The following is a 19,911-nucleotide window of genomic DNA, read 5'->3' on the forward strand; positions in this document are numbered from 1 at the left end:
ACAGCAAATGTCTACACCCACAATTAGGTAGGTTAAGGACCTTTTAAGATATGCATATCTCAAAAGCAATGACACCATAAAGCACACTAAATTAAAATTTAAGACCCTTCACATTGTATCTATTTTCAGTCACTTAGGTGAAGTACAAAAATCACACTTTATGGTATGTCTGTTATTATCTGTGGCCACAATACCTTTTTAGTTTACCTCCAGTGAGTATCCTCTTAACGTATACGTCAAGGTGTAGCCTCTACCTCACAAGGGAGCCTTTATATATCTAAACAATCATAATTTCCTGGGTAACCAACACTACTTGCCTCTTGAGACTTACTTTGGATATTAGGAACCACTTAAAGCTCACAAATATTTAAGATCAGTAACCATACAGTTTATAAATAGCTCTACTTGTATAATAGCTCACTTTTATTGTATACCTCCTAAATGCTTGGAACAATGAGATATTTTGGATCTCTATAGTTTAAAGCTTAAAGTTACACTGGTTCCTGGAAGTAAGATGTTGTATACCCAGAAATTAGGGTGCTTTGATTCTATTTCTAATAATAATAGAAATAATTGCGAAGTTGTAAATATGCGTAGAAGTGGTTATTTGGGATATTATACTTATCTTTCAGTTCTTGGAATGACCTGACGGTGTGCAACAGAGAATCTAATACATCACTCACCCTTCGCAATCCCCTCTCCCACCAGATACGGAAAGGTGCATGATCGTCACCTGCAGGGAAATCTTTATTATCTCTAAGGGGGATGAATTTAGGGGAGCATTGTGGAAATTTTAGTAGGTTGTGAGCCTGAGACCAGACCTTAAGCGGGTCTTGATATTGAATGTTGTTTTTGACCTGAGGAGGTAATTCACTGCTAGGGTAATAAGGCAAATAAGATAGTGTATAGGGTGAGACTACAGCTTCTTCCAAGGTCAAATCATAGAAATGTGCTGAGCTGGGTTGCTAGTCCGTTACAAGTCATAACAAGGCAGCCCAGTTATAAAGTTTAATGTTTGGTAGGCTCAAACCTCCGTTATCGTAAGAGAGAGGTAGAGTTTACGAGCGGCTGTTCTGTTTTTTTCCCCCCTGCCATAGAAATTGTCCAATAGCTTTCTCTAGAGCTCTCAAATCATTTTTAGATATTAACAGCGGCAGCATAAGAAAAGGGTAGAGGAGTTTTGTGAGCAAAGTCATTTTGAGCAGATTTATGCGGCCTGTGAGGGACAAGGGGATATTTTTCCAATTGGACAACTGGGAGTATAATGATTTACATTTTCTTGATATGTTTAACTCGTATAAAAGGGTTTTTGTGTAAGCCAATTCCTAGGAATGAGAGTCGAATACTTCCACAAAGGGGTAAGATGAAGCACTAGGAATGCAGGTGAAGCCATAGTATTTCTGACTTTGTTTTGTTAATTTTATAACCTGAGAATTTACCAAACAGATCCAAAGTATCTAGAACTACGGGTATATGGGTCTGGGGGTCTTCGACAAATAAGGGCATGTCGTCTGCATACAGTGCAAGTTTGTGGACGCTATCTGCAATTAACACTCCCGTAAAGATCTGCTTAAGCTTTACAGCTAAAGGTTCTAGTGCCAGGTCAAAGATTAAGGGTGACAGGGGCATCCCTGTCTGGAGCCCCTTTCTAGGGTAAAATCTGGAGAAAAAAGGCCATTAACCGATATGCGAGCTAAGGGAGTTGTGTAAATTATACGAAGCACATGTATAAAGTGCCCTTTAAAATTAAATCTGCCAAGTGTATCGAAAAGATAAGGCCATTCAACCCGGTCAAAGGCCTGTTCCGCGTCACAGGATAGGAGAAACACCTTTGTGAGTGTATCTTTAGAGCCTGTCCTATCTCTCTACCAATAATGATTTATAATATGTAGTACACGTCTTAGATTGCTCATAGATGTACGTTGGAATATAAAGCCAGTTTGATCGGGGTGTAATAAAGTAGGCACAATGCTTTTTTAACGATTGGCTAGGATTTTAGTGAATATTTTATAGTCTGTGTTAAGGAGGGGAATAGGACGATAGGACTCCGGGAGAAGATGGTCTCTGCCGGGTTTTAGGAATGAGGGTTATATGTGCTGAGGAGAATGCTATGGAGGGGGAATTATCTTCCTGAAGGAGACCATTGTAAAGGTTAGTCAGAACAGGGGCTTTTTGGGGCTGTAGAATTCGGTAAAATTCGGTTGGGAACCCAACAGAACCTGCCGCTTTTCCTATTGCTAAAAACTTAATAGTGTATTGTAGCTCTCCTATAGAAATAGGTGCATTTAAGGAATCCATGTGTTCACTCTTGAGTTGCGGCAGTGCAATAGACTGCCAGAAGGTATTCAGTAATTCCGGTGTCGCTGTTGGTTGCTTGGTGTACAACCATTTAAAATAATCTGCAAAACATTGCTCTATGTCTTTGTGAGATTTATATGTTTTGTCGTTATATTTCAAGGCTGCCACCTCTCTTCTGGTAGTGTGCTTATTTACTAATGAGGCTAGTAACCTACCAGATCTGTTTCCAAATCTATGATATTTACCTGCTGTTTTTAAAAGAGTAGAGGCTGCCTTTTGCTTAAGGAAAGCATCCACCTCCTCCTTAGCTAGGAGGAACAATTTATATGCTGTTTTAGAGTTAAGGTCGCAGTATGTTTTGTAGGGGTGTTGTATGTTTTTTTTTGAAGGTTGATATATTTTTGATGAGTTTTATGTTTTAAATCGTCAACATAGGAGATTATTTGCCCTCTAAGGACCACTTTAGCGGTTTCCCAAAACAGTTTGGGGTTGTTAAGATGCTGTTGGTTGTCAGCGTAGAAATCATTCCAGTATTGAGTTAAGTATTTGTGAAAGGCTTCTGAGTTATATAAGTAAGTCGGAAATCTAAGCTTATTTCTGTTCAGATTTGGTCGGTGGTGTTGGATTGTGAGTTCTATAGGGGCATGGTCGGAGAGCAGTATATCATGGATTTTTTCTTGTCTGATTCGTAGTATCACTGTGTCTGAAACTAAGAACATAACAATTCTGGACATAGATCCGGCAGTCTTTGATAAGCAATTATAATCTCTATCTGTTGGGTGTCTCCTTCTCCAAATGTCGCACACCGCCAGGTCAGTACAAAGTTTGTTAAAGACTCTGTTTTTGAATTTGACAGCATATGTCCTAAGTCTGGGGTTAATATTAGTGGGTTGGAGCCAAGTTCTGTCAAGTTTTGGGTCGGGGGCTAGATTGAAAGCTCCCCCTATTATAAGGGGTGAGTTTAGGAATGGGGTCAGTGCTTGGGTAAATTTATTCCAGAAGGAAATAGTTTTGTAGTTAGGTGCATACATATTGCATAGGGTGTATTCTACATTATTTATTTCTCTTGTTAAGTGTATCCAGTCCACGGATCATCCATTACTTGTGGGATATTCTCCTTCCCAACAGGAAGTTGCAAGAGGATCACCCACAGCAGAGATGCTATATAGCTCCTCCCCTCACTGCCATATCCAGTCATTCTCTTGCAACTCTCAACAAAGATGGACGTAGTAAGAGGAGAGTGATGTATTATAGTTAGTTTTTTAACTTCAATCAAAAGTTTGTTATTTTTAAATGGTACCGGAGTGTACTGTTTCATCTCAGGCAGCATTAGAAGAAGAATCTGCCTGTGATTTCTATGATCTTAGCAGAAGTAACTAAGATCCACTGCCATTCTCACATATTCTGAGGAGTGTGGTAACTTCAGAGAGGGAATGGCGTGCAGGTTTTCTTGCAATAAGGTATGTGCAGTTAATATATTTCTAGGGATGGAATTTGCTAGAAAAATGCTGCTGATACCAGATTAATGTAAGTTAAGCCTTAAATGCAGTGATAGCGACTGGTATCAGGCTTATTAACAGAGATACATACTCTTATAAAAGTGTAATAACAAAACGTTTGCTGGCATGTTAATCGTTTTTATATATGTTTGGTGACAAAACTTATTGGGGCCTAGTTTTTTTCCACATGGCTGGCTTGATTTTTGCCTAGAAACAGTTTCCTGAAGCTTTCCACTGTTGCAATATGAGTGGGAAGGGCCTATTTTAGTGCTTTTCTGTGCAGATAAAAATACTGACAGAGACATTCAGCTTCCCTCTGCATGATACAGGACATCTCTGAAGGGCTCAAAAGGCTTCAAAGTCGTGTTTGAGGAGGGTAACAATCACAGTAGACTGTGGCAGTTGTTGTGACTGTGTTTAAAAAACGTTTTTGTCATTTATTATTCTGTTTTTGTTATTAAGGGGTTAATCATCCATTTGCAAGTGGGTGCAATGCTCTGCTGACTTGTTACATACACTGTAAAAATTTTGTTAGTGTAACTGCCTTTTTTCACTGTTATTTCAAATTTTGTCAAAATTTGTTTCTCTTAAAGGCACAGTAACGTTTTTTATATTGCTTGTTAACTTGCTTTAAAGTGTTTTCCAAGCTTGCTAGTCTCATTGCTAGTCTGTACAAACATGTCTGAAACAGAGGATACTTGTTCATTATGTTTAAAAGCCATGGTGGAGCCCCATAGGAGAATGTGTACTAAATCTATTGATTTCACCTTAAACAGTAAAGATCGGTCTTTATCTATAAAAGAATTGTCACCAGAGGGGTCTGTCGAGGGGGAAGTTATGCCGACTAACTCTCCCCACGTGTCGGACCCTTCGCCTCCCGCTCAAGGGACGCACGCTAATATGGCGCCAAGTACATCAGGGACGCCCATAGCGATTACTTTGCAGGACATGGCTGCAATCATGAATAATACCCTGTCAGAGGTATTATCCAGATTGCCTGAATTGAGAGGCAAGCGCGATAGCTCTGGGGTTAGACGAGATACAGAGCGCGTAGATGCTGTAAGAGCCATGTCTGATACTGCATCACAATATGCAGAACCTGAGGACGGAGAGCTTCAGTCTGTGGGTGACGTCTCTGAATCGGGGAGACCTGATTCAGAGATTTCTAATTTTAAATTTAAGCTTGAGAACCTCCGTGTATTGCTTGGGGAGGTATTAGCTGCTCTGAATGACTGTGACACAATTGCAGTGCCAGAGAAATTGTGTAGGCTGGATAAATACTATGCAGTGCCGATGAGTACTGATGTTTTTCCAATACCTAAAAGGCTTACAGAAATTATTAGTAAGGAGTGGGATAGGCCCGGTGTGCCCTTTTCCCCACCTCCTATATTTAGAAAAATGTTTCCAATAGATGCCACTACACTGGACTTATGGCAGACTGTCCCTAAGGTGGAGGGAGCAGTTTCTACTTTAGCAAAGCGTACCACTATCCCGGTTGAGGACAGTTGTGCTTTTTCAGATCCAATGAATAAAAAATTAGAGGGTTACCTTAAGAAAATGTTTATACAACAAGGTTTTATTTTACAGCCCCTTGCATGCATTGCACCTGTCACTGCTGCGGCGGCATTCTGGTTTGAGGCCCTGGAAGAGGCCATCCATACAGCTCCATTGACTGAAATTGTTGACAAGCTTAGAACTCTTAAGCTAGCTAAATCATTTGTTTCTGATGCCATTGTTCATTTGACTAAACTAACGGCTAAGAATTCCGGATTCGCCATCCAGGCGCGTAGGGCGCTATGGCTCAAATCCTGGTCAGCTGATGTGACTTCAAAGTCTAAATTACTCAACATTCCTTTCAAGGGGCAGACCTTATTCGGGCCTGGTTTGAAAGAAATTATTGCTGACATTACTGGAGGTAAGGGTCATACCCTTCCTCAGGACAGGGCCAAATCAAAGGCCAAACAGTCTAATTTTCGTGCCTTTCGAAATTTCAAGGCAGGTGCAGCATCAACTTCCTCTGCTTCAAAACAAGAGGGAACTTTTGCTCAATCCAAGCAGGCCTGGAAACCTAACCAGTCCTGGAACAAGGGCAAGCAGGCCAGAAAGCCTGCTGCTGCCTCTAAGACAGCATGAAGGAGCGGCCCCCTATCCGACAACGGATCTAGTAGGGGGCAGACTCTCTCTCTTCGCCCAGGCGTGGGCAAGAGATGTTCAGGATCCCTGGGCGTTGGAGATCATATCTCAGGGATATCTTCTGGACTTCAAAGCTTCTCCTCCACAAGGGAGATTTCACCTTTCAAGATTATCTGCAAACCAGATAAAGAAAGAGGCATTCCTAAGCTGCGTACAAGATCTCCTTGTAATGGGAGTGATCCATCCAGTTCCGCGGACGGAACAAGGACAGGGGTTTTATTCAAATCTGTTTGTGGTTCCCAAAAAAGAGGGAACCTTCAGACCAATTTTGGATTTAAAGATCCTAAACAAATTCCTCAGAGTTCCGTCATTCAAGATGGAAACTATTCGAACCATTTTACCCATGATCCAAGAGGGTCAGTGCATGACCACAGTGGACTTAAAGGATGCCTACCTTCACATTCCGATTCACAAGAATTATCATCAGTTCCTGAGGTTTGCCTTTCTAGACAGGCATTACCAATTTGTAGCTCTTCCATTCGGGTTGGCTACAGCCCCAAGAATTTTTACAAAGGTTCTGGGCTCACTTCTGGCGGTCCTAAGACCGCGAGGCATAGCGGTGGCTCCTTACCTGGACGATATCCTGATACAGGCGTCAAGCTTTCAAATTGCCAAATCTCATACAGGGATAGTTCTGGCATTCCTGAGGTCGCATGGGTGGAAAGTGAACGAAGAAAAGAGTTCTCTATCTCCTCTCACGAGGGTTTCCTTCCTAGGGACTCTAATAGATTCTGTAGAAATGAAAATTTACCTGACGGAGTCCAGGTTATCAAAACTTCTAAATGCTTGCCGTGTTCTTCACTCCATTCCGCGCCCCACAGTGGCTCAGTGCATGGAAGTAATCAGCTTAATGGTAGCGGCGATGGACATAGTGCCATTCGTGCGCCTGCATCTCAGACCGCTGCAATTATGCATGCTCAGTCAGTGGAATGGGGATTACACAGATTTGTCCCCTCTACTAAATCTGGATCAGGAAACCAGAGATTCTCTTCTCTGGTGGTTATCTTGGGCCCATCTGTCCAAGGGTATGACCTTTCGCAGACCAGATTGGACAATTGTAACAACAGATGCCAGCCTTCTAGGTTGGGGTGCAGTCTGGAACTCCCTGAAGGCTCAGGGTTCATGGACTCAGGAGGAGAAACTCCTCCCAATAAATATTCTGGAGTTAAGAGCAATATTTAATGCTCTTCTGGCTTGGCCTCAGCTAGCAACACTGAGGTTCATCAGATTTCAGTCGGACAACATCACGACTGTGGCTTACATCAACCATCAAGGGGGAACCAGGAGTTCCCTAGCGATGTCAGAAGTCTCCAAGATAATTCGCTGGGCAGAGACTCACTCTTGCCACCTGTCAGCGATCCATATCCCAGGTGTAGAGAACTGGGAGGCGGATTTTCTACGTCGTCAGACTTTTCATCTGGGGGAATGGGAACTCCATCCGGAGGTGTTTGCTCAATTGGTTCTCCGTTGGGGAAAACCAGAATTGGATCTCATGGCGTCTCGCCAGAACGCCAAGCTTCCTTGTTACGGATCCAGGTCCAGGGACCCAGAAGCGGCACTGATAGATGCTCTAGCAGCGCCTTGGTTCTTCAACCTGGCTTATGTGTTTCCACCGTTTCCTCTGCTCCCTCGTCTGATTGCCAAAATCAAACAGGAAAGAGCATCAGTGATATTGATAGCGCCTGCGTGGCCACGCAGGACCTGGTATGCAGACCTAGTGGACATGTCATCCTTTCCTGGACAAGGTCCTTTCAATCATCCGAATCTACTTTCTCTGAGACTGACTGCATGGAGATTGAACGCTTGATCCTATCAAAGCGTGGCTTCTCCGAGTCAGTAATTGATACCTTAATACAGGCACGAAAGCCTGTCACCAGGAAAATTTACCACAAGATATGGCGTAAATATCTTCATTGGTGTGAATCCAAGAATTACTCATGGAGTAGGGTTAGGATTCCTAGGATATTGTCCTTCCTCCAAGAGGGTTTGGACAAAGGATTATCAGCTAGTTCTTTAAAGGGACAGATTTCTGCTCTGTCTATTCTTTTACACAAGCGTCTGGCAGAAGTTCCAGACGTTCAGGCGTTTTGTCAGGCTTTAGTTAGAATTAAGCCTGTGTTTAAACCTGTTGCTCCTCCATGGAGCTTAAACTTGGTTCTTAAAGTTCTTCAAGGGGTTCCGTTTGAACCCCTTCATTCTATTGATATCAAACTTCTTTCATGGAAAGTTCTTTTTCTGATGGCTATTTCCTCGGCTCGAAGAGTCTCCGAGTTATCTGCCTTACATTGTGATTCTCCTTATCTGATCTTTCATTCAGATAAAGTTGTTCTGCATACAAAACCTGGGTTTTTACCTAAGGTGGTTTCTAACAAGAATATCAATCAAGAGATTGTTGTTCCATCATTATGTCCTAATCCTTCTTCAAAGAAGGAACGTCTTTTGCATAATCTAGACGTAGTCCGTGCCTTGAAGTTTTACTTACAGGCTACTAAAGATTTTCGCCAAACATCTAACCTGTTTGTTGTTTACTCTGGACAGAGGAGAGGTCAGAAGGCCTCGGCAACCTCTCTTTCTTTTTGGCTACGGAGTATAATCCGTTTAGCCTATGAGACTGCTGGACAGCAGCCTCCTGAAAGGATTACAGCTCATTCTACTAGAGCTGTGGCTTCCACCTGGGCCTTTAAAAATGAGGCCTTTGTTGAACAGATTTGCAAGGCTGCAACTTGGTCTTCCCTTCATACTTTTTCCAAATTTTACAAATTTGATACTTTTGCTTCTTCGGAGGCTGTTTTGGGAGAAATGTTCTACAGGCAGTGGTTCCTTCCGTTTAAGTTCCTGCCTTGTCCCTCCCATCATCCGTGTACTTTAGCTTTGGTATTGGTATCCCACCAATTTATCCCTGATAAATTTATTTCTCTTGTAGTGTATCCAGTCCACGGCCTGCCCTGTCCTTTTCAGGCAGGTCTAAATTTTAATTAAACTACAGTCACCACTGCACCCTATGGTTTCTCCTTTTCTCGGCTTGTTTCAGTCGAATGACTGGATATGGCAGTGAGGGGAGGAGCTATATAGCAGCTCTGCTGTGGGTGATCCTCTTGCAACTTCCTGTTGGGAAGGAGAATATCCCACAAGTAATGGATGATCCGTGGACTGGATACACTACAAGAGAAATAAATTTATCAGGTAAGCATAAATTATGTTTCTCCAACATAGGTGTGTCCGGTCCACGGCGTCATCCTTACTTGTGGGATATTCTCTTCCCCAACAGGAAATGGCAAAGAGCCCAGCAAAGCTGGTCACATGATCCCTCCTAGGCTCCGCCTACCCCAGTCATTCTCTTTGCCGTTGTACAGGCAACATCTCCACGGAGATGGCTTAGAGTTTTTTAGTGTTTAAGAGAAGATAGTTGTGCTTTCAAAGATCCTATGGATAAAAAATTAGAAGGTTTACTTAAAAAGATGTTTGTTCAGCAGGGTTACCTTCTACAACCAATTTCATGCATTGTCCCTGTCGCTACAGCCGCGTGTTTCTGGTTCGATGAGCTGGTAAAGGCGGTCGATAGTGATTCTCCTCCTTATGAGGAGATTATGGACAGAATCAATGCTCTCAAATTGGCTAATTCTTTCACCCTAGACGCCACTTTGCAATTGGCTAGGTTAGCGGCTAAGAATTCTGGGTTTGCTATTGTGGCGCGCAGAGCGCTTTGGTTGAAATCTTGGTCAGCTGATGCGTCTTCCAAGAACAAGCTACTTAACATTCCTTTCAAGGGGAAAACGCTGTTTGGCCCTGACTTGAAAGAGATTATCTCTGATATCACTGGGGGTAAGGGCCACGCCCTTCCTCAGGATCGGCCTTTCAAGGCCAAAAATAAACCTAATTTTCGTCCCTTTCGTAGAAACGGACCAGCCCAAAGTGCTACGTCCTCTAAGCAAGAGGGTAATACTTCTCAAGCCAAGCCAGCTTGGAGACCAATGCAAGGCTGGAACAAGGGAAAGCAGGCCAAGAAACCTGCCACTGCTACCAAGACAGCATGAAATGTTGGCCCCCGATCCGGGACCGGATCTGGTGGGGGGCAGACTCTCTCTCTTCGCTCGGGCTTGGGCAAGAGATGTTCTGGATCCTTGGGCGCTAGAAATAGTCTCCCAAGGTTATCTTCTGGAATTCAAGGGGCTTCCCCCAAGGGGGAGGTTCCACAGGTCTCAGTTGTCTTCAGACCACATAAAAAGACAGGCATTCTTACGTTGTGTAGAAGACCTGTTAAAAATGGGAGTGATTCATCCTGTTCCATTAGGAGAACAAGGGATGGGGTTCTACTCCAATCTGTTCGTAGTTCCCAAAAAAGAGGGAACGTTCAGACCAATCTTAGATCTCAAGATCTTAAACAAGTTTCTCAAGGTTCCATCGTTCAAAATGGAAACCATTCGAACAATTCTTCCTTCCATCCAGGAAGGTCAATTCATGACCACGGTGGATTTAAAGGATGCGTATCTACATATTCCTATCCACAAGGAACATCATCGGTTCCTAAGGTTCGCATTCCTGGACAAGCATTACCAGTTCGTGGCGCTTCCTTTCGGATTAGCCACTGCTCCAAGGATTTTCACAAAGGTACTAGGGTCCCTTCTAGCTGTGCTAAGACCAAGGGGCATTGCTGTAGTACCTTACTTGGACGACATTCTGATTCAAGCGTCGTCCCTTTCTCAAGCAAAGGCTCACACGGACATTGTCCTGGCCTTTCTCAGATCTCACGGATGGAAAGTGAACGTGGAAAAGAGTTCTCTATCTCCGTCAACAAGGGTTCCCTTCTTAGGGACAATAATAGACTCCTTAGAAATGAGGATTTTTCTGACAGAGGCCAGAAAAACAAAACTTCTAGACTCTTGTCGGATACTTCATTCCGTTCCTCTTCCTTCCATAGCGCAGTGCATGGAAGTGATAGGTTTGATGGTAGCGGCAATGGACATAGTTCCTTTTGCGCGCATTCATCTAAGACCATTACAACTGTGCATGCTCAGTCAGTGGAATGGGGACTATACAAACTTGTCTCCGAGGATACAAGTAAATCAGAGGACCAGAGACTCACTCCGTTGGTGGCTGTCCCTGGACAACCTGTCACAAGGGATGACCTTCCGCAGACCAGAGTGGGTCATTGTCACGACCGACGCCAGTCTGATGGGCTGGGGCGCGGTCTGGGGATCCCTGAAAGCTCAGGGTCTTTGGTCTCGGGAAGAATCTCTTCTACCGATAAATATTCTGGAACTGAGAGCGATATTCAATGCTCTCAAGGCTTGGCCTCAGCTAGCGAGGGCCAAGTTCATACGGTTTCAATCAGACAACATGACAACTGTTGCGTACATCAACCATCAGGGGGGAACAAGGAGTTCCCTGGCGATGGAAGAAGTGACCAAAATCATTCTATGGGCGGAGTCTCACTCCTGCCACCTGTCTGCTATCCACATCCCAGGAGTGGAAAATTGGGAAGCGGATTTTCTGAGTCGTCAGACATTGCATCCGGGGGAGTGGGAACTCCATCCGGAAATCTTTGCCCAAGTCACTCAACTGTGGGGCATTCCAGACATGGATCTGATGGCCTCTCGTCAGAACTTCAAAGTTCCTTGCTACGGGTCCAGATCCAGGGATCCCAAGGCGGCTCTAGTGGATGCACTAGTAGCACCTTGGACCTTCAAACTAGCTTATGTATTCCCGCCGTTTCCTCTCATCCCCAGGCTGGTAGCCAGGATCAATCAGGAAAGGGCATCGGTGATCTTGATAGCTCCTGCGTGGCCACGCAGGACTTGGTATGCAGATCTGGTGAATATGTCATCGGCTCCACCATGGAAGCTACCTTTGAGACGAGACCTTCTTGTTCAAGGTCCGTTCGAACATCCGAATCTGGTCTCACTCCAGCTGACTGCTTGGAGATTGAACGCTTGATCTTATCGAAGCGAGGGTTCTCAGATTCTGTTATCGATACTCTTGTTCAGGCCAGAAAGCCTGTAACTAGAAAGATTTACCACAAAATTTGGAAAAAATATATCTGTTGGTGTGAATCTAAAGGATTCCCTTGGGACAAGGTTAAGATTCCTAAGATTCTATCCTTCCTTCAAGAAGGATTGGAAAAAGGATTATCTGCAAGTTCCCTGAAGGGACAGATTTCTGCCTTGTCTGTGTTACTTCACAAAAAGCTGGCAGCTGTGCCAGATGTTCAAGCCTTTGTTCAGGCTCTGGTTAGAATCAAGCCTGTTTACAAACCTTTGACTCCTCCTTGGAGTCTCAACTTAGTTCTTTCAGTTCTTCAGGGGGTTCCGTTTGAACCCTTACATTCCGTTGATATTAAGTTATTATCTTGGAAAGTTTTGTTTTTGGTTGCAATTTCTTCTGCTAGAAGAGTTTCAGAATTATCTGCTCTGCAGTGTTCTCCTCCTTATCTGGTGTTCCATGCAGATAAGGTGGTTTTACGTACTAAACCTGGTTTTCTTCCAAAAGTTGTTTCTAACAAAAACATTAACCAGGAGATTATCGTACCTTCTCTGTGTCCGAAACCAGTTTCGAAGAAGGAACGTTTGTTGCACAATTTGGATGTTGTTCGCGCTCTAAAATTCTATTTAGATGCTACAAAGGATTTTAGACAAACATCTTCCTTGTTTGTTGTTTATTCCGGTAAAAGGAGAGGTCAAAAAGCAACTTCTACCTCTCTCTCTTTTTGGATTAAAAGCATCATCAGATTGGCTTACGAGACTGCCGGACGGCAGCCTCCCGAAAGAATCACAGCTCATTCCACTAGGGCTGTGGCTTCCACATGGGCCTTCAAGAACGAGGCTTCTGTTGATCAGATATGTAGGGCAGCGACTTGGTCTTCACTGCACACTTTTACCAAATTTTACAAGTTTGATACTTTTGCTTCTTCTGAGGCTATTTTTGGGAGAAAGGTTTTGCAAGCCGTGGTGCCTTCCATCTAGGTGACCTGATTTGCTCCCTCCCATCATCCGTGTCCTAAAGCTTTGGTATTGGTTCCCACAAGTAAGGATGACGCCGTGGACCGGACACACCTATGTTGGAGAAAACAGAATTTATGTTTACCTGATAAATTACTTTCTCCAACGGTGTGTCCGGTCCACGGCCCGCCCTGGTTTTTTAATCAGGTCTGATAATTTATTTTCTTTAACTACAGTCACCACGGTATCATATGGTTTCTCCTATGCAAATATTCCTCCTTAACGTCGGTCGAATGACTGGGGTAGGCGGAGCCTAGGAGGGATCATGTGACCAGCTTTGCTGGGCTCTTTGCCATTTCCTGTTGGGGAAGAGAATATCCCACAAGTAAGGATGACGCCGTGGACCGGACACACCGTTGGAGAAAGTAATTTATCAGGTAAACATAAATTCTGTTTTTTTGCTGTTAATATGAGAAATCTGCCCTCCATGTCCCTATAGGTGTGTAGTATATCAACCTGGAGTTTTTTGTTAAACAAGATGGCGAGTCCCCTACTAGAGCTTGTATGAGAGAGGTATGACATCGTCCCCACCCAGTCTCTTTGTAATTTGTTGTGTTCTGTGTCTGCCAGTACTAAAATAAAAAGGTATCTCTCTTTTTTTTAATAGCATATTTACATATGCTGCTGTGTAGGGTCCCCTCTTAGCCCCCATCCTCCCTGATCCCCCCCCCAAACAGCTCTCTAACCCTCCCCCTCTACCTTATTTGGTGCCATATTGGGTACTGGCAGCTGTCTTCCAGTACCCAGTTTATACAAAAAATCTTTATATATATTATTTTTATTTTTTTGTAGTGTAGCTCCCCCCCCCCCCCAAAAGACCATCCCCTCCTTTCTCCCACTTAGAAGTATTTTTTTTTCTGTAGTGCAGCGGTTCCCACCCGCTTCCTCCCCGTGCACGCGCCCGCCACCTCCCGTGCACGAGCGCATGTCCATGCGCACCCCCGGCGACCACTCCCCCGATCCCGTCCCCCTCTTAATCATAAAAGCCATCAATGGCCTCCCACTTTTGCTCCCACCCACCAACAATTTCCGGCCATCGATGTCCGGTGCAGAGAGGGCCACAGAGTGGCTCTCTCTGCACCGGAGGGGTAAGAAGGGTTATTGCAGGATGCCTCGATATCGAAGCATCACTGCAATAACCGGAAAGCAGCTGGAAGCGATCAGGATCACTTCCAGCCGCTTTAAACCCCAACGTCGTACAGGGTACGTTGCTGGTCTTTAAAGACCAGTTTGTGCAAGACGTACCCTGTACGACATGAGTCGTTAAGGGGTTAAGGTACAAATAAAATAAAGTAAAGCAAGGAGATTACTTCTTATAGTTGTTGGTAACAGTATCACAGCAATTCTCCTTTAATGTAGGAAGCACTACTGATGTATCACAAATACGCTGTGGAAACCAGGCGGTGTACCTGCAGGCCTATTAGATCTAGCTGACACAGTGCACGCTTGACTTGCTTACAGTTCTGATGTCGTTCCACCTAGATGGCTCTCACTCCTCCAAAACTCCTTACTCTATCAAGCTCACTTGCTGATCCTGTATTTCTCACCCTGTTCTTTGGGCAAGATGGTGCTTTCGCGCTCTTGTCTTTACTTAATCCGGAGGCTGGGGATCAGGTATTTTACCCCACACGCTCTGCTGGCCAGAACAACTTGCGCTCCCAGTGTTAATGGTGACGTCGCTGCATAAGGGTATTACGTGGGAGCAGGTAAGGTGTTGAAAATGGCTTTTATAACTGCCGTTATACCGGAGTTCTGCAGATCTGTTCCCTCACTTTAGCTCCGCTTACCGGAACAGGAGCTCTATATCTTAATCTCTCTCTTACAGAGGTGATTATTTTCTAATATCCGTAACATGTATTGTTTTCATGTATCGTTTTCATGTATCTTATTATGTGGACACTTTTTTATTTATATATATATATATATATATATATATATAGATCATATTTTATATATATATTAATCTCTGCTATAATCTCTCTCAGGTCGAGGTGATATTTCCACATGTTGGTGATATTCTTGGCACATTGGAGATATGGATATCACTATCTCCTAAAGATTTTGAATCCCTTCTTATTAAAGCGATTTCGGAGATGTCTCTGACATAATTTTGACCATCATTATGAATATATTCATATACTTCCTTGATGATCAGGGATTTTGAGGATCTTTTAATCTTTCTCTTGTAGAGGAGATGTTATTCTCATTCCTGTGACACATTGTATGATCCGAATCAATTCATTTGGACTCTAAGGAGTTGTGTGCCTTCTTATCTATGTAAATAGGATTCCATGATATATTCTCTTATGAGAGGGTATAATACCTAGAACATCTGTTCTGTTTCACATGTGCATTGTCTGGTTGTCTTCATTATCGTTTTTGGATATGGGATGTCTCAACATGCTCTGCTTTATGTCCTTTATTGATCCCTTTCACAAAGGATAGTGTTATTGAGGTGTCCTTGACTCCTTGTAAGTAATTGTTGTTGTCAACAGGTTAATTACTATCTCTATAGTATGGAGGTTTGGGTTTTACTCCCTTTACTTTTAAGGAGGTAGCAGGGCTGTTCTGATGTTTCTTTTAAAGATTTATGCTATAGTTCTCCAGAGTTGTTTACTCTGTCTTTTTCCCAGGTCCCTGTCAGAGGGCGTCTGGATCTGGCAGACCTAGGATGCTGTGTCTGTTAAACAGCTGAGGCTCCTTAGATATATAACAAGAAAGTGGATACCCCAAAATAAGGGGTTTCCAAAAGTCTAGGCTGAACTAGCACGACTGTAAATAATAAAGACTCAAGAGACATCTGTATCAAAAATTAAAACATCCTTTAATAAACCACACATATCACAATCATACCACATTCATACATGGGGATCCCAAGTAAGTAAAAGTCATTTGGCCGAGAGAAAACTTCTGGTGCACCAGGGAGAGACAAATAGGTATATTTTAAACAGAGTTGCTGAATATTGTAATCCAAAGGGAGTTCAATCTTTATCATGTGTGTCCCCAAAGTGCCGCTCAGCAAACTAGCCGGACCAGAACCCACGACCCAAGGAAATGGTCAAATCACTTAAAAGCATACCTTAGAAGCCGTGCGTTTAAGAGATATTCACAGGTGCAGGAACCATCGTTTCCTCCTTTTTGCAAAAAGTGGTTAACAATACTACCTGTGTCCGTGACGCTAACGGCAAAGATATCTTCAATGCTTAAGTGTAGTGTGGTCTTCCAGGACAGGTCAGGGCTAGCAGGGATCCAATGTGGCACAGTGGATATCCTTATGTTTATCCCTATTCTGTCTTTTCTCCGGGAGGGTCTGGAGTAGGGTTGGTCTGTCAGCTTTATTGAAGGGTCAGTTTCTTTAGCGTCTGACTGATTTCCGGATGTACAGTCCTTTATCAGGTCCGGGTCAGGATCAAGCTTTTTTTTTTTTTTGCCTGTGTTTTTTCCTGTTGCTCCTTCTTGGAGCTTTACTTTTGTTCTTCAGGTTCTGCAGCGGGCTTTGTTTGAGCCTATGCTTTCTGTTGATTTTCTCTTTTGTTTTATCTAGCTCTTTACAATGGCAACCCCTTATCCTGATAAGGTGGTTCTTCATTCCAAATTGGGATGTCTTTCTATTCTTCCTGGCAGGGGAGTCTTAGCCATAGTATCTAAGGTTACTTCTTCCAGAATGAGGCTGGTTCATTGCACTCTGAGCCCGCTGACATCTGAGATTTCCCCACATGTGGGAAACTCGACTGCACAATTTATGGTTGTGGGGGTCTGCAGGCGCGCTTTCCCCTGAATATTCTCAGGTAGAAAGTTTGTGACTCACTGTGGTGCATGATATAAATTTATATCCAGGCTTCTTCTGGGTTTTTTTGGGGCTATCCTCTGCCCTTGTTGGTGATGTTGGCGTCATTGGGGTCAGATGGACATGTCAGCTCTTCTTTCCTTTTGTTTGAGCAGTGTTATTGGTTTGGACTAGGAGGTTGCTGGACTTTGACCTCCTGGAGTTTTTTCGCCTCATTGGCATATGACTGTTTATTCTTCACGGCCTTTAAGGTAAAGTCTTCTGGGGAGAAATTTGCAAGGTGACTGCTTGGTCCTTGTACTTTTTTTTTTTTTTTTTTTTTTGTCTCAGTTGAGATTTCATTTGGGAGAACGGGATTTTTTATGTGGTGGTGCCCTCATTCTAGGTCCGCCTGTCTTGTTTCTCCCTCCCATTCCATTCTGTGTATTCTAGCTTTGGTATTGGTTCCCAATAGTAATTATCCCTCTTTGTGTTCATAGTAATTAGAATGGATTTGTGGACTCTCCATGCCAATTGAAAGAAAACAAAATTTATTTTTACCTGATAAATTATTTTCTTTCCTGCATGGAGAGTCCACAACGCTCCCTTGTTTCATTTCAAGACGGTGTTCCTCTTCTCTTTCCGTATTTCCTCGGCTGAATGATTGGCGATTATGAGAAGTAGGAGGATACTTAAAGCTTTTGCTTGGGTGTTCTTTGCCTCCTCCTGGTAGTCAGGAGTTGAATTCATCAGGTAAGCATAAATTTTATTTGTTGTGTCTGAGGTTTTTGGGATATAGGTGAGTGTGCATAGTAAGTGTGTTGATCTACCAAATAATTATCTCCTATGCCCATAGTAATTTCTGGATGACCAAATGATTTTCATATACAAGGAAAGAGATATTAATGAATTCCACGGACACTACAAACTACTTACACATGTATTCTTATTGTACAGGCCGTTTGGATGTGATGCCTTCAGGTGGCTCGACAGTTGAGGACGGAGGAAAACCATATGTGTGTGGTCATGTGAAGACTGAGGAAGATGAAGTTCCTATAAATATGTCTACAGGTGATTAGCGCATATTAAGTGAAGGGAAGATTCTGTGATGGTGACATTTTGTCTCATGTAAATGACAGTTTTATTTATCAGATGCTTACACAGCAGACACAAGTTAATGTGCAGCTTTAGAATGTATCAAGTGTGCTCCATTCCTAACCATTTAGGGCTAGATAACAAATAGAGGCTGTGACAGACACCGGCTACCGCGACTGGGTAGCTCCGCCAAGAGAGTCCTTCCTGTACATGGAACTTGTAGCTATAGAGTGGAGAAAAGTTGTCATAGCCAGAGTCCATCCAAATAACCAGACAAAACCAGTATTTAGGTGAAACCCGAACATACTTTATTATAAAACACACACACTTATATACACCCAGCTCATCATGATAAAGGTCTTATCTGACCCCCAGTAGTGAGCCAGGTAGTAGGGGGGGTGGGGGTAGCCTAGGCAGCCTGGTATCCGTGACTGTGCTCCCCCCTGAAAAGTCTGGCAGACCCTGCTAGATCCACACACGGGTCGGCCTGGGGCTGTCCAGTGAGCTACTCCAATTTAGTTTGCCGGGAGAGACCATCAGCATTTCCATTGCTCCTTCCCGGCCGATACTGAATGGTGAAGTTGAAGGGCTGCAAGGCTAGGCTCCACTGCAACAGTTGTCCATTGTCTCCAGAAACCCGGTTGAGCCAGATCAGGGGGTTGTGGTCCGTGAGTACGGTGAAGGCCCTTCCATATAAGTACGGTTGTAGTTTCTTAAGGGCCCATACACCAGTGCCAAGCATTCTTTTTCCACCGCTGCATAGCCTACTTCTCTGGGCAATAGCTTCCTGCTGATATAGGCCTCCTCATCCACCTGGCTTAATACGGCTCCCAACCCGAACATAGAGGCATCTGTGTGGACACAAAAATGTTTGGATGGGTTAGGAGCGGCCAGGATAGGTGCGGAAGTTAGAGCTGTCTTTAGGCTTTGGACGGTGGCCTCACACTCGGGGGACCACAGGACTTGTCGGGGGTAGCCGTTTTCTTGTCAGGTCGGTCAAGGGTTTGGCCAGGGCACTATATTTGGGGACAAACTTGTGGTAGTACCCTGCTGTCCCTAGGAAAGCTAAGACCTGGGTCTTGGTTTTGGGGGTTGGCCAGTTCGCAATTGCCTCAATCTTGGTCGTTTCCCGCAGCCTACTCGGTGCCCAAGATACTGGACCTCCGAGCACGTTACCATCCACTTGTCTGGCTTGAGCGTCAGACCTGCAGCCTTGATGCGGTCCAAATTGGTACCTAGATGGACCAAGTGGTCCTCCCACGTATCGCTGTAGACAGCAATGTCGTCCAGGTATGCGCAAGCATAATCCTGGAGGCCATCAAGGAGATGATCTACCATCCTCTGGAAGGAGCATTCTTCATCCCAAATGGCATGTCCTTAAACTGGTATAGGCCGAATGGGGTGATGAATGCCAGTACTCCTTGCAGAGGTCTAGGGTGGTCAGGAAGTTGCTGCAGGCGATGCGGTCTAGGAAGTCATCCACCCTGGGCATGGGGTAGGCATTGGTCGTGGTTCTGTCATTGAACCTACGGTAGTCTACACAAAATCGGGTGGTCCTGTCCCGCTTGGGTACCAGTACCACCGGGGATGCCCAGGGACTGTTGAATGACTCAATAACGGCTGTGTCCAGCAACTCCCTGAGCTTGCTACGCATACTTTCCCTAACTGATTCGGGACCCTGTATGCTGGCTGCTGCAGGGGTGCCTGCCCTGGGGTCTCCACTTGGTGCACCGCTATGGTGGTGTACTCAGAGTCAGTGGAGAACATGTTTCGTCGGCTCTCTAATACCTGCCTGACTTGTTCCCTCTGCACAGTCCCGAGCCTCTCATCTAACTTAATGTCCCCTACGCCTGTGGGCGTCTCATTCCGTCTGGGTAGCTCCAGCATGGGGACACTCTCTGTGTCCTTCATGGCAGGAGCGCATATTTGTGGCTACTTCTTCCGGCCTCTCCTAGTAGGCCTTCAGCATGTTCACATGTAAGGTCCGGCGGACCCATTCATCTTAACATTTGGCTGCCAGGTAGGTCGTATCGCAGATTTGCTCTACCACTTAATAGGGTCCCTG

The 19,911-nt window shown here is 44.2% G+C and overlaps 1 protein-coding gene and 1 non-coding gene across 2 annotated transcripts in view; both read left to right on the forward strand.

Moving 5' to 3' along the window:
• LOC128655659 (gastrula zinc finger protein XlCGF17.1-like) overlaps positions 1–19,911 on the forward strand; it is a 94,830-nt gene that overhangs the window by 39,676 nt on the left and 35,243 nt on the right. The window contains exon 4 of the mRNA XM_053709244.1: positions 17,709–17,822. Coding sequence (XP_053565219.1) covers positions 17,709–17,822 — 114 coding nt within the window. The remainder of the gene's footprint in view (positions 1–17,708; positions 17,823–19,911) is intronic.
• LOC128658504 (U1 spliceosomal RNA) lies at positions 16,596–16,762 on the forward strand. The gene has a single exon (XR_008402195.1). It is a non-coding gene; the product is annotated as a U1 spliceosomal RNA (small nuclear RNA).

This window comes from Bombina bombina, chromosome 4 (genome assembly GCF_027579735.1).
Source record: "Bombina bombina isolate aBomBom1 chromosome 4, aBomBom1.pri, whole genome shotgun sequence".
Lineage (NCBI taxonomy): Eukaryota > Metazoa > Chordata > Amphibia > Anura > Bombinatoridae > Bombina > Bombina bombina.